At 44.9% G+C, this 12,966-nt stretch overlaps 1 protein-coding gene across 4 annotated transcripts in view; it reads right to left on the minus strand.

Annotated features, from left to right (window-relative positions):
• Positions 1 to 12,966, minus strand: part of KIF26B (kinesin family member 26B) — a 399,021-nt gene that overhangs the window by 78,743 nt on the left and 307,312 nt on the right. For all 4 annotated transcript variants that reach the window (XM_048484868.1, XM_048484858.1, XM_048484878.1 and 1 more), the window contains 2 exons: positions 3,193 to 3,399; positions 523 to 616 (listed from right to left, as the gene is read on the minus strand). In XM_048484868.1, the coding sequence (XP_048340825.1) occupies positions 523 to 616; positions 3,193 to 3,399 (301 nt within the window). The remainder of the gene's footprint in view (positions 1 to 522; positions 617 to 3,192; positions 3,400 to 12,966) is intronic.

The raw sequence follows: 12,966 nt of genomic DNA on the forward strand, positions 1-12,966 counted from the left end.
AATGACTTCTGCTTAAGCACAAGCCATTGTTTGCATTTCCTTCCATACCCACAAGCAAACAATCGTGCTCCCCTTGCAAACTGGGATTGCAAACCAGCTTCAAACTGTGGGATTCTGTTGTTGCTGTTTTTGTAAAAAAAACCCTGTAAAATCAAGAAAAGATTTAACAAGTGACACGTTAAAAATGTAACATGCAAAGTCAGAGATCGTTGGTTCTCATACATCAGTTACCTTGAGATGTATCAAATCTATCAGTGGGGCAGTTATGATGTATCACTTTGCTTTAACAAAAACTGGGAGTGCAACTCTTACAGGAGAAGATTACTTTGAATGGGAACCATTTTTCAAAACCAGTCCAAGAATGTGGGATCCAAACATATACAATTTAGAAGTGGCTACTTTTCTTAGCACTATTTTAGACCTTAATGGAGGAAAAGGAGTGTCACAGTTTTTTTCTGTCACTGCAGGATATTAGAGGTGTTTTGTACATTATTGTTTGACCATGAAAACAAATATACTAACCTAGTTTGGCATGCCCAAAGCAAAATACACATCCATCCGCACCATTCACCACAGACTGGATCACCTCAGCTACTGTTCCTGCACATACTTCAGCCTGTCAAAAAGGCAAGATGATTATTTTTTTAAAAAATAAAAATAAAAAGTCTCTCTCTGTCTCTGTTTGTGTGTGTGTGACGTATGTGTACGTACACACTCCTCAAAGAAGACTGGCCCAGCAATGGTAAGGATCATCAATATCTCACTAAAGAAACCTGTTCAGTCCCAGCTCAAAAAAAAATCCTACTCACAATGGTGACTCCTCAGCAAGTTCCTGTACCATCACTTCTCTACTGCAGGATATTAAGACATTCTAGTTTCAGGCAGTTCTTGATATTTGTAAACTTGCCAGTTTTGCAAAATGGGTCAGAGTTCTCTCATTATGGCTACCATCACAAGCAAGAAGCATTAACTAAAAGTAATGTGTGTTCTTGCCCATCTCCCCCACCTCCCAGCAATCATTACTTCAGTCTTCTCTAGATTCAGTATCACACAGCACTTTTTAGGCCTTAGCACAGCAATTAGATTTCATTTATGACCTTCAGTGATGAGCTCAGCCAGTTGGAAACCAGTGGACACTATGATTAATTGGTTTTAATGCACATCTTAGTAGCTTTTAATGCCACTGATTGTTATTGACACCAGCCTTGAGAACATCATGATTATGAGGTGATTTGAATAAATAAATTTGAGTGATTTGAATAAATAAATTTGATATGCAACTATATAACTTGGCATGGGATTGCTGGACTGGTTCTATATGGTTCCATACATTCTTGGGCAGTGAGTTCCCACAGGGTGGCGAAAAATTATTCCTTATCACCATGAGACCTCACTTGCAAGGTCTCACAGGGCAAATTTGCTCCCATTTCTTGCATTCAGTACAGATATGAGGCTTCTGGGTGAGATCATTTGGAATTTTATGACACCCACCACTCCTTTCCATCTGATACATCCCTTTTTGTCTCATTGTTTATTTGGAATGTAGCTACAGACTGAAGGAAATAGGAGAAAAAGGGACAAATCATTTAATTAGAGAAATGACCAATGTGTGAAGGCTGCAACACTTCCTGTAAGCTTTAGATCTTTCAGACCAATGTCTGCCTTCACCAGTCTCAAGATATATTATTGAAATGCACTCTGAAGGAGGCTGTCCTTGATGCTTACTGAGTCGCCTCCTTATCATTGGCAGAGATAAATTACTGATTGCACATTGATATTCCAACATTGCAATTCAGCATCTGTACACAAAAGCCAGACAGCAATGCAATTTAGAGAGGCGTTTTTGGAAGCCATGGGACAGCTGTAAAACCATATTCTCCTGGGGACTAACCACATCTGTCAGATATGTGGTTGTTTTTTTTCTTTTGAGCAAACTTTGATAATGGTGGTGGCTCATGCTACTTAGGTCCTGAACATCACTCATTATTTCTGAAAGGATTTCACTCCCCATAATGAGTAATCTTCACTTGTCTGTAACTTTACTGTATAAAGCAGTGATATTTAATCAGTGGCTCAGGAATCACATATAACTCTTTGACATGCCACTTATGGCTCTTCTGAGCACAGTTCTCCAATGTGGCACCTGCCTCATGTTCCTAGAAAGTGGGCAAGGTCGTTGCCTGGTGGGACTTGTGATTGGCAAGTGGCTCCTACCACGAACTAGCCATCACCAAAGGAAATGGAGGATAGGGTAAGCTGTGTGCCTACTAGAGGTGAAAGCCCCATGCTAGCAATGACATTATGGGGGTTCTTTAGAAATTAGGATACATATGGTCCTAAAAAAATACTGTTTTATTTCTAAAACACAACACATCTTGTCTATGATAATTGTATCAAGGGTTTGGGTTCTGCACATGCCATTGAATAAGATGGTAGAATGGAGAATATAATTGTTGAATGCAGACACATAAAGCAAAACTTCTCATAAACAGAAAATTTAGGATGGAGAATGGTTCTAGCCATCCCAACTCCTGCAACACAGGAATTCACCTGGAAGGGGTTTTTTTAACAAGGGAAAGCATTTTTTAAAAACCATCCAGTCAGATAAAGAGTTCTGAAAGACTTAAAATTTGCACAAATTTGACTTTCAAGCTAATCCTCTCAATCCAAAGGGCTGTCTAAATGTCAACAGAGATAGGGAGAGAGAATTCTACATGCTAAGGGGTACCCTGGTAATTTAAAAGGTTACAGTTATATATTTAATATTGACTGTTATATCTTACATCTATGTATGTGCACATTTGGTGGAGTGGCACACAAGACATGCAGTAGTGGTATGGCTCTTTTGGTTGATGGTAACTGAACGTGGCTCTCTGTGAGTTGCAGAGTGAGTACCTCAGTTTAAAGCATGTTAGGTTTTGTCCCTACCCTAAATTCTGGACAATTGCTAGAAGGATTCCCAGCACAATAGCAATGCTCCAATCAGCATACAGTTCTAAATGTTACAGTTCCAAGTGTAGATCAGTCACCACAAGAAAGCTATTTTCTGTAGTGCTTCTATGATTATGGTAGAATATACTCTGGCATTAATTGAATTCAGACGACTTTTGTTTGAATTCATATAATATTAATTTTGGAAACAAAAATAAATGTCTCAAAACTGATACATTGCCAGCTGGACATAATAGCTACCTGAGAGGCATCTTGAGGGAAAACTGCATCAAATGCAAACATCTTGGGTGGAACTTGACCACTCCTTTTTTGGTAAGAGTTCTGGCCTACACAAGACATTGGGTCATATAGAGTAATCTGCTTCTTGCGAGGATCAACCTTCAAGAAAGAGCTGGATTCAGAAGAGTCTCTAGCCAGGGTAGAACAAATGCGCACCATGACTTTCACCTGCAATCAAACACACACAGACACACAAAAATGCACACATTTGATTAGCCTACATAAATTTCCACAAAGATATGGTAATATAAAATAAGATTTCATAACTGGTCACGTAATTTCAGTTCAGGATAACAGCACAGAAGCAGGTTTAGTGCATGCCACAGTCCAAATTCATAAGGGGAACAGCATGCACAGGAATTGATAACAATGCATTAGTAACATGACTTTATGTTGTTTACATGGTACCAACACTCCCCCCTCCGCCAAACTCCATTCTCCAAACGCAATTGGGAGTCCCTTTCCCCCGCTGGAGGCTCGTGCAGCCCCGCCTCCTCGAGTTCCCGCAGGAAAGGAGAGACGAGACTAGGAATGGGCGGTGAAGGAGGAGTGGACGTTTGAGATCGGGTGACAGCCAGTCCTAACTGGGAGGGGGAGAGAACAGTGCGTGGAATGTCTCGTAAGGCAGCTCCACCCCCCTCGGTAGGCGAGCTGGGCCAGCCAGCTGGCTGGTTTTCCCGGGGAAAAAATGGACTGTGAAAGAGAAACGAGAAAAGAAATCGGCCCAACGCAGAGTTGTTTTGGCGGACATCTTGAGGGGTGTTGAGCGGCCAGGTTTTTGTGATCCTGGACCAAACCTGAAGGCGGCGAGCCCCCTCCAGCCAGTGGCGCCAAGTGGAGAGTGCTACTTTGATGGCTGCAGTCTCTTTATCCCCCACAGCCCAGTTGAGTTCAGCACCGGAGAATTTCTTTGATAAATAAGCACACGGAACCAGCCTACCATCTTTATTTTTCTGCAACAGGGCTGCCCTTCAAGCGCTTTGTCCGAGGCATCCACGTGAACCACAAACGGGAGATCTAGTCAGGGTGCTTTAGGATAGGTTCGGCGGTAAAAGCAGACTTTAAGAGCTGGAAAGGCTATTGGTATTCTTCAGACTAGAAGTAAACCTGGCTTACGGACACAGTGGATTCTCACCCTTTAGTGCTGCAGAGGTCTGTAAGAGGGAGATTCAGCTCAATAATTTGGGGTATAAAGTCACGATAGAAATTAGCAAAACCCAGAAAAGATTGGAGTTCTTTATGCTGGTGGGGGTAGGCCATTGGAGGACCGCGCTAATTTTAGCAGGATCCATTTTTTAAGCCCTCGGGCGAGATCCGGTAAACTCCAAATAGTCAACAAATGGAGGTCTGGTGGAAACAGCATTTGGAGAGTTTGGCAAAGAGAGAGTTGTTGAGCAAGCGTCACATTCCCGAACCAATGCTTCATGCTCTTCTATGGTTTGTGAATAAATTAAAACGTCATCTAAGTATACCACAACTCCCTTGTACAATAAATCATGGAGAACTTCGTTGATGAGGGCCATAAAAGCCCCGGGGGCCCCACTTAACCCGAATGGCATTATTAAGTATTCAAACTGTCCAAACTTTGTGTTAAACGCAGTCAAGTGTTCATAGCCTTCAGCAATTCTGACCCTGTAGTAAGCTTCTCTCAAGTCTAATTTAGTAAAGATGCGCCCTTTGCCCAGTGCATCTAAAAGGTCCTTGATCAAAGGCAAAGGATATTTATTGGACAGGGAGACTGCATTGAGACCTCGATAATCTGTGCAAAGCCGTAAAGACCCATCTTTCTTTTTTACAAACAAAACGGGAGCAGCGTGTGTGTGTTTGGTAGCCCGCCGTATGAACCCGCGAGCGAGGTTCTTGTCCAAGAAGGCACGAAGTTCCTTCTCCTCATTGGGACTCATACGGTAGATTCTACCTTTGGGCAGTTGCGCCCCTGGCTGTATAACGATTTTGCAGTCAGTGTCTCTATGGGGTGGCAACTGATCGCATTCTTGCTCCTGAAAAACTCTGGCTAGATCTTGGTACGCCGGTGGGATGCCAATAGAATCGGGAGCAATCGCTGATGAAGCCTGGGAGGGGGGTGTGTCAGGAGAAGTTGAGTTTTCCCCCCAATTCATGTGTTCACCGCAGGGAGGGTCAGTGAATTCTAAGATCCGTTCTTTCCAAATGAACTTTGGTTCATGTAACAATAACCATGGCATGCCCAAAACTATGGAGTGTTTGGCCACTGGCGCCAAAATAAAACTAATTTTCTCCCAATGGTCGGCGCAACGGAGGAGAACCGGTTGTGTTTTGAACTGGGCCGGTCCTTCGTTCCCGAGAGGGCTGCCGTCCATTTGGGTGAATGGTATGGGCTTAGCCAGGGGAATTTGGTCCAGACCTAGCTCCTCTGCCACCTGGGGCCGCATTAAGCAATGGGAGCAGCCAGAATCCACAAGGGCCGAGGCTATAATGCGAGTATGTTTAGCGGGGTTGGCCAGAAACGCTTGGACAGTAATGGGAGCGCTGCCTTCACTCACCGCGTCAGGAGTCGGACCCATATCCATGGGGGCTGAAGAAAGGCAAACAGCTGCTTCCCCCTCCTCTAGGTCGCCTTCGATGACCGCCTTAGAAGAGCCCGTCGGAGGCGGCCCCGACTTGCGTGGTGGCTTGGCAGATGGGGTGCGCGTGGCTGGAGCGGTTGGTTTTTGTTTCTTCGGACAGTTGGCGGCCAGATGACCTGGTCCTCCGCAGTAAAGGCACAATCCCAGTCGGTGACGGCGCTCAGAGGTGGTCTCGGTGGGGGCGGCTGGGCTTGCCTTGGTGGACGCAGTGGCAGGCTTCGGGCGTGGGCGGCCTCCGGCACGAGCGTATTCCAAGCGAGACGCCACCTGGGATCCCAACTGGATCCAATCAGCAACAGTGCGAGGAACCCGAATTAAAAACACCGTTTCACGCAGCTTGCCGTCAACAGCATCTGAGAAGTATTCGCATTTCATGCGTTCAGGCCACTCAGGAGGGAGTCGAGCAGCCGCCGCACGAAATTCACGGGCAAATTCTGCAAACGGACGGTTGCCCTGCTGGATAGTTTTGATGGTGCGGATAGCCTCATTTTCGGCGCCCGGATCTTGGAAGCGCGCTCTTAAGGCTTGGAGGAATGCGGGCACCGTGCGAGAGTCTTCATCTTGCAAATCCAAAAGGGTCACAAACCAGTCGGCTGCTGCCCCATCCAGGACTGAGCCGATGTCCTGTATTTTTTCGCGCTCAGACCGGTATAAATCATCATAGTCCTCCATGTGGGCATCGAGTTGCAAAATGAAGTAGGGAAGCTTGGAAGCGGTCCCATCAAAACGGGCAGGTATCGGGGGCCTATAGTAACCCCTTTCCACGGCTCTTGGCGCCGGCAGGGGCGGCGGTTGCACGGGTTGAGCAGGTTGGGCGGGCAGCGGTTGCACAGGGGGGGCCGGAATCGGGGGCGGTATCAATACCGGTGCCGCTGGCGTTTGGGTGGCAGGACCCAGCCACGTTGCCCCTCTGGCGCCGGCAGTATCAGTAACAGCATAGACTCCAACTTGGGGCTTCCTGGTCTGCTGCCTCCTCAGTTCCCTCTCCAACGCAGCCAGCTCTCTCTCCTTGCGGGTCAATGCATCCTGGTGCGCATGCAGGGCTGCTTTTTCTCGTTCCAATTTAGCCAGTTCGTCCCGTTTAATAGCTGCAGTAAGCTCACTTTGCGTGCGCAAGGCCTGAACGCTTTCGCGTTGCCGCTGTAAATCCAGTCTGGAGTGTTCCAGGACCTTATCATGGACTGACAGGTTCTGCGCATATTGTCGTTGGAGCGCATCTTTGGCACGGTCCAACTCGAGTTGGACTTCTTTGCGTTGTTGTTCCCGGTCCCTCTGCAGGTTTTCGCGCTCTTGCTGCAACTGTGCCCATTCCTCCTCCCATAGCTGGCGTTCACGGGTCCATGCTTCTTGGGCATCTCGCAGTCGGCCCACTTCCTCATCCCAGTTCTCTTTCGATGGGAGAGGGAACAGATCCGGCTGGGAGTGCAGGCTTTCTTCGGACTCTTCGTCGTCTGGAAGCGAGACATCGGAGACACCGTAGCCACCGGTGGCTCCCTGGGGTGCAGCCGCTGACCCGGGATCAGGGGGGTCCGATCGGAAGGCGGTACGGACACCCCTCCCAATCCCAGGTTTAGTCCCAGTGTCCTTCGGACGGGCCCCAGTGCTGTGCCACGGTGGTTCTTTGGGAGCATCACCAAAATACGAGTCCAGGAATCGTTCAATGGACTCCTGGGTTGCCGCATGAAAGGTGGTCAGGCCCGTCTCCTCCATGACAGGTTGCATCTGAGGTTTGTAATCCATACGAAAACGGGTAGAGATCCGATCCACAGGCGCTCGATCCATAGACAGCGCCCCAAACGACTCATGTAAGTCCCCATGGTCGTCGTCACGTCCCTCGTTCCAACGGAGTAAAGGAAGACTCGTGCTGATACGAGGACGGGAAAGAGTCACCAGCGAGGCCCGTTCTCCCGCCGGTTCCTCCAGATCCAGAAGGGAAAGGTCGGAGCCCTCTTTGGGGGCTACCGCACCTTCCGCAGTAATATTCAACCTCTCCATGCCGAGACACCAGAGGTCCACTGCACTAGGAATATAGATGAATTAAGGATTCCTGCCACAATGTAAGGAATTCCATAGAAGCAGAAATAAAAGGCTCTTTGGTGAAAAAAGACCGTTTATTCAGACATCTTAGAAAGCTCAAGTACACGCAGTGGCAGGAATGACACTTCCCGCCAGAAGCACAGGTTATAACTCTATTCATCCCATCCCCCTCCCTGCTTCCCATGGGAACGGAGACCTCATCTCCCGCGCAGAGATAAAGTCTCCGCCGATGAAGCTGGCCCATCGCCCGGGCTGTGGAATGTACTCAAGGTTAGGCGGCTGCCCTTACCATCAACACCATTGAAACCTTTACACATGGTCTTTACCTTGCAAATTCCATCTCATGAAAACTGACCCCTAGTTAAAGAAATACACAGCGGAATATAATATGTACCCTGGTGATCATCGGCTCCAAAGTGGTAAGACATGGGGTGTAGCCAGAGTTAGTCAGCTCCCTGAGCCCAGGAATGACCTGAGAGAGACACAAAGCTGTGCAAAGTATGGCAGCGCAGGCCATAGATGCCCATCAAATGGGGAAAAAAACAAATTGCCCCCCCCCCCACTGTAGCCATACCCATGAGACCCCAAGCAGTTCTGGATGCCAACTAAGGATGTAAGAAATTACCTCCCTCCTCTGTGCTGGTCAAGCTCCCTCTGCACCAAGCAATCACAATCACACACGCACACAGCCTACAAAAAAACTCTGCCAGGACACCCCACAACTCATGTTGTGTGACTCAGGATGCAGTCTGCCCCCAAGCCCTTGCCCACATGCCTGTAGCCACGCTGTGTTGGTGGCAAGCTGAAGGGACATTGATGGGGGTGGTTTCCCTTAATCTGGCTGTCCTGCTGATGGTGAATGTTCCAAAACATTTTTAGTGCCATGGCCTTCTTCCAGGTTGCCATCCACCTATTCTCAGAAGGCAGGGGCACCCAAAGCAGGGCCTTGGAACATGACTGTAGCGTTAGGGCAAGTTCATAAGGAAGTAGCTAGTCCTTCAGATATGCTGGTTCCAAGATGTGTAAGGCTTTTAAGATTGACACCAGCACCTTGAACTCTGCCTGGAAACAGATTGGAAACCAGTGTAGATGGATGAAGTCTGATATGGTCCCTTTCCCAGTCTTGTCATCTGAGATCCTTTAACTGGTGATGCCGGGAATCGAACAAAGTTATAGTTGGAAACCTATGCACATTTACTTTTGAGTAAGCTATGCTGAAAACAAATTTAATTCCAAGTAAACATGTATACACACTACAATTTTTTCCTTCCACGTTCACTTAAAAAGATAGAATGCTCTGTTCTCTTTGCTCCAAACCTTCCATTTGTAATCTCAGAAAAAATAATTTCCTTTCTGTCAAGGAAAGTCAAGATCCAATAATATTTGTAAAGGGGTGCATTGTCAGATGAAAAGTACTATAGGCTTGCAAATTATAAAACATTCGTCTTCGATACCTGCAAATCCAAGTCGATACCATGGCTGTAGTTATGAAAATGGAAAGTCGAATGTATTTCATCAGGCAGAACTGATGGAGCTATACAGCTGACTGCTCCCCCATTTTACATGCAATTTATGAGTAAGTAGGTGTTGTGGTCTTAAAGTCAGAAGACGGCTCTGAAAAACACTACCCCAGCCCAAAGGAAGAACTGCAATTCATTCATCTCAGAAGAAGTCCAAGACTTAATGGACTTAAAAACATCTTTCAATTCTATTTTAGCAGATAAAGACCTGAAGTACTGCTTTGACTAAAAGAAAAATACAATCAAGATCACTGGAAATGAGTTTATGTTTGCAATATAAGCAATAGGGTTTTTTTTAACTGAAAAGGAAAAAAACCTGAGGATATATATGCCACGTTCTCTATACTTGTTTTCTGTTGTACAATCAATACAACTAGAGTAGTATCTACAAGTAATGAATAATTCCCTACAATCAGAATTTTCAAAATGTATTACTTGATATAAATATCCAATCAGCCTTTCTGCCAGGTTCTGCAGTTGATTTCCAATAGAAACTCCTTGCATTCTTGTGAACATTTTGAACAGTGCCAAAACGTGCCTCCCTTTTCTGATAATGTTCAAATACTATTTCCAATGCTACTTTTTCATTTACATCACCCTTACTTTTGTTCTCACTCCCAATTGCTTTACATAGCATGACTATCTGTGTAGCATGGGCCCTTTCCGCACAACCATTTTAAGACGTCATGAAAACATCTGTTTTAAAAAGCCTCCTCATTTTTTGTCTGGACAGCACAAATCCAGCATGTAAAGAGACAGCGGGGTTTTTCTCCCGCCTGCCTGGAAGGCTTTCTTTTTTCTTTCTTTTTTCTTTTTACACAGAAATGGACGCATTCACAGCTCACAGGAAGAAGGGAAGCTTTATCAGTGCTGTGTGCACTTGTGGAGAGGGCTTTTGCATGCAAACACTCCTGACGGGAAAAGCTTCACTGCTCTGAAGGGATACTGCTCACTTTTTCTTACACTGCTCCAGATTAAAAGGAATGTGACATGCAAATTCAACATTCAATTGAGGTAGAGGACAAACCATTCATTTTTACATAGGAGTTTTCCCCATGACCAAAATATCCCGAGGGAAAACCGGGATCATAAATACTGGGATGTTTCCATCTTGGTTTCTCCCTCCACAAGGCAGTCCGTCAGTGCATTCAGGCCGGGAGGAAGAATTCCAGGTGACTACACACAGTCCCCGGTTTACTTTCATTTTCCTCGCCGACGTTGCTGCGTATGCGCGAACTGCCCCTTTTCCCTGCTGTTCTGATTGGCTGCAGCCAGCAAGGCAGGAAAAATAAACTGGTCCGTCTCCCATGGTGTTTGCATGGGAGCGCAAGCAGCACGGTTTTTTAAAAATGCCCCCAATTCCATCATTTTTTTGAAAGGTGCAGGATAAGGGAAATCTCACGGGGCAGGCCCGAGTTAGACCCAGAAGCCATACAGAATTCATGCCCAAACTGGGATGGTTCACTTCCTTATCCCAGGATATATTGGCCGTGGGGAAAACGCCATAGTTTATTGTTGTTTTTTTCAAAACATAACAACACAGCAACAGAGAGAAAAAAGAACACAGGAAAGAAAACAGTAATATCAAAAAGGAGAACACCCAGAAAAAGTAAAAGTAAAAATCTAGAGAATGGAGGGATGAAGACACAGAAAGGCAGCTTTAAAAAGCCAAATGGCTGACACACACATTACTGATCCTGGGTTGTATCAGACCTAGTGGGTCAAAAAAGAATAAGACCCAAACCAGTTCATCTGTCAAATTGAAGGTCTCCATGATTATTCACATATTGAGTCTCTGATGTTTCGAAGCAACCTCCCCGAAAATTTTAAAAATGGGGAAATGACATGTTCCAACAATCGGCAGGAGAAGCTGAGTCCATTCATGTACTTTAATCACTGAATAGGTGCCCAGCTGCAATGTCAGCAGAGCAAATGTCCCAGGGGAACTTCACCAAATGGAGGTGGGACAAAGAATTCAACCATCAGAAAATGGTGGATGGGAAAAAACCAAAGTGAGAACTTGCAGATTGGGTGGGAGAAATAAAACGTTTCTTGCTCTGTGCACAGAAAGCAGGAAACATCTTCACCCCATCTTGGGGGGTGGGGGAAATTGCTAGTTTAGCATTTTCAAAATACAACAGGTTGAGCTGAAATAAAATGTCCTGAAGATGTCTTGGGGAAAAAACTGTGTGGAATCCCCCCCCCCCCCAACACTTCTTTTAACACCCTCAAGATGTTTTATTTGTGTTGAGTAGAAAGCACCATGATTAAGTCACTATCTTCACCGCATGAATCTCTACATAATAGGAGGGTGTAGATTAGGTAGGTTCACTCATATTTTACATTCTAAATATTGACTACATAGTCTAGTAACATCATTCCATTCACTGTGACTCTTGATTGGCTGGGATCATCAAGTCATTAATTATGGAAGGAAGATGCAATAGCGTGGCAGATAGGACAAAAGCAGTAAAACAGAAAGGAGAATAATAAACAGCACAGTGTAATTGTGGGTGAACATTCAATTATTTTTGAAGTGTTTTCCTGGAATAATTTTGAACCACCTAAAATATCTATTTTCAATTACAAAATTGAAATTGGAGAATATTCAGCACAGTCCTAATTTTATGTAAATAACTATGCCCTTGATAGAAAAAGTTATTGCATAACCGAATGGAAATCCTTCCTCTGATAGTACGTTTTCTGTCAAGTTCATAGCATTTTATGAGATTTCTTTAAATGTTTTAGGCTTGCTGTAACTGATCTCAAGAAAATCAGCTGTACCGTGAAGCAGAACCTCCTTTATAATCTCATTTCTGGGCTCTTCAAATGTAATTACTGAAATTCTTATTACATGGAATGTGTATGGTTCTCCATTGTCTCACAATCAATTGTCATGGGATAACAATGCCTTAACGATCACAAACTGAGCACTGCAATATGGAGAGTGCAGTATTAGCCCCCATTCACAACTAAACGCCCAAGCTTTTATTTTTGGATTATTTAATTCCTCATGTGATGCCTAAGACTAGAGCACTTTCACTTTGGGCAGTGTGTCTTTATGAACCACTTGTCCCATTAGTCATTCTGGTACGTTTGATTGGACATGCACTGCATGTGGAGGAAGTCAGCTGCAGTGGCACTGTCTGTGGAGACAGAGGCAGAGAACAGCTATCAAGCCGTATTAGCACTCCATCAATGTAATGGCAATTGCTGACTGTAGAACAGGCTTATTGGAGGTTAATGAAGAGTGGGCTCTGTAATTCCTCATTGCTACTGCTTTAGATAATGAAAGGAAGCATAAATTTTTGCTGTTAAGTAGTCACAAAATTGAACAGTGCAATAAAATCTATACCTTATGACATATATATCTTGACACAATGGATAGAAACCTAAAAGCTTCTGGCAAAGTATGGAAAAATGAACACCTATAAAACAAAACTAACATGGAACTTTATATCTTTATCATCATCTGCAATTATTTAATCATAAAGCTCAAGGTAAAACTGGAAATCAGAACTTTACCAACCCAGCTGGAATATATAAACAGGACAAGTCCAATGGGAGGCATG

Source organism: Sphaerodactylus townsendi, linkage group LG01, assembly GCF_021028975.2.
Source record: "Sphaerodactylus townsendi isolate TG3544 linkage group LG01, MPM_Stown_v2.3, whole genome shotgun sequence".
In the NCBI taxonomy this organism is placed as follows: Eukaryota; Metazoa; Chordata; class Lepidosauria; order Squamata; family Sphaerodactylidae; genus Sphaerodactylus; species Sphaerodactylus townsendi.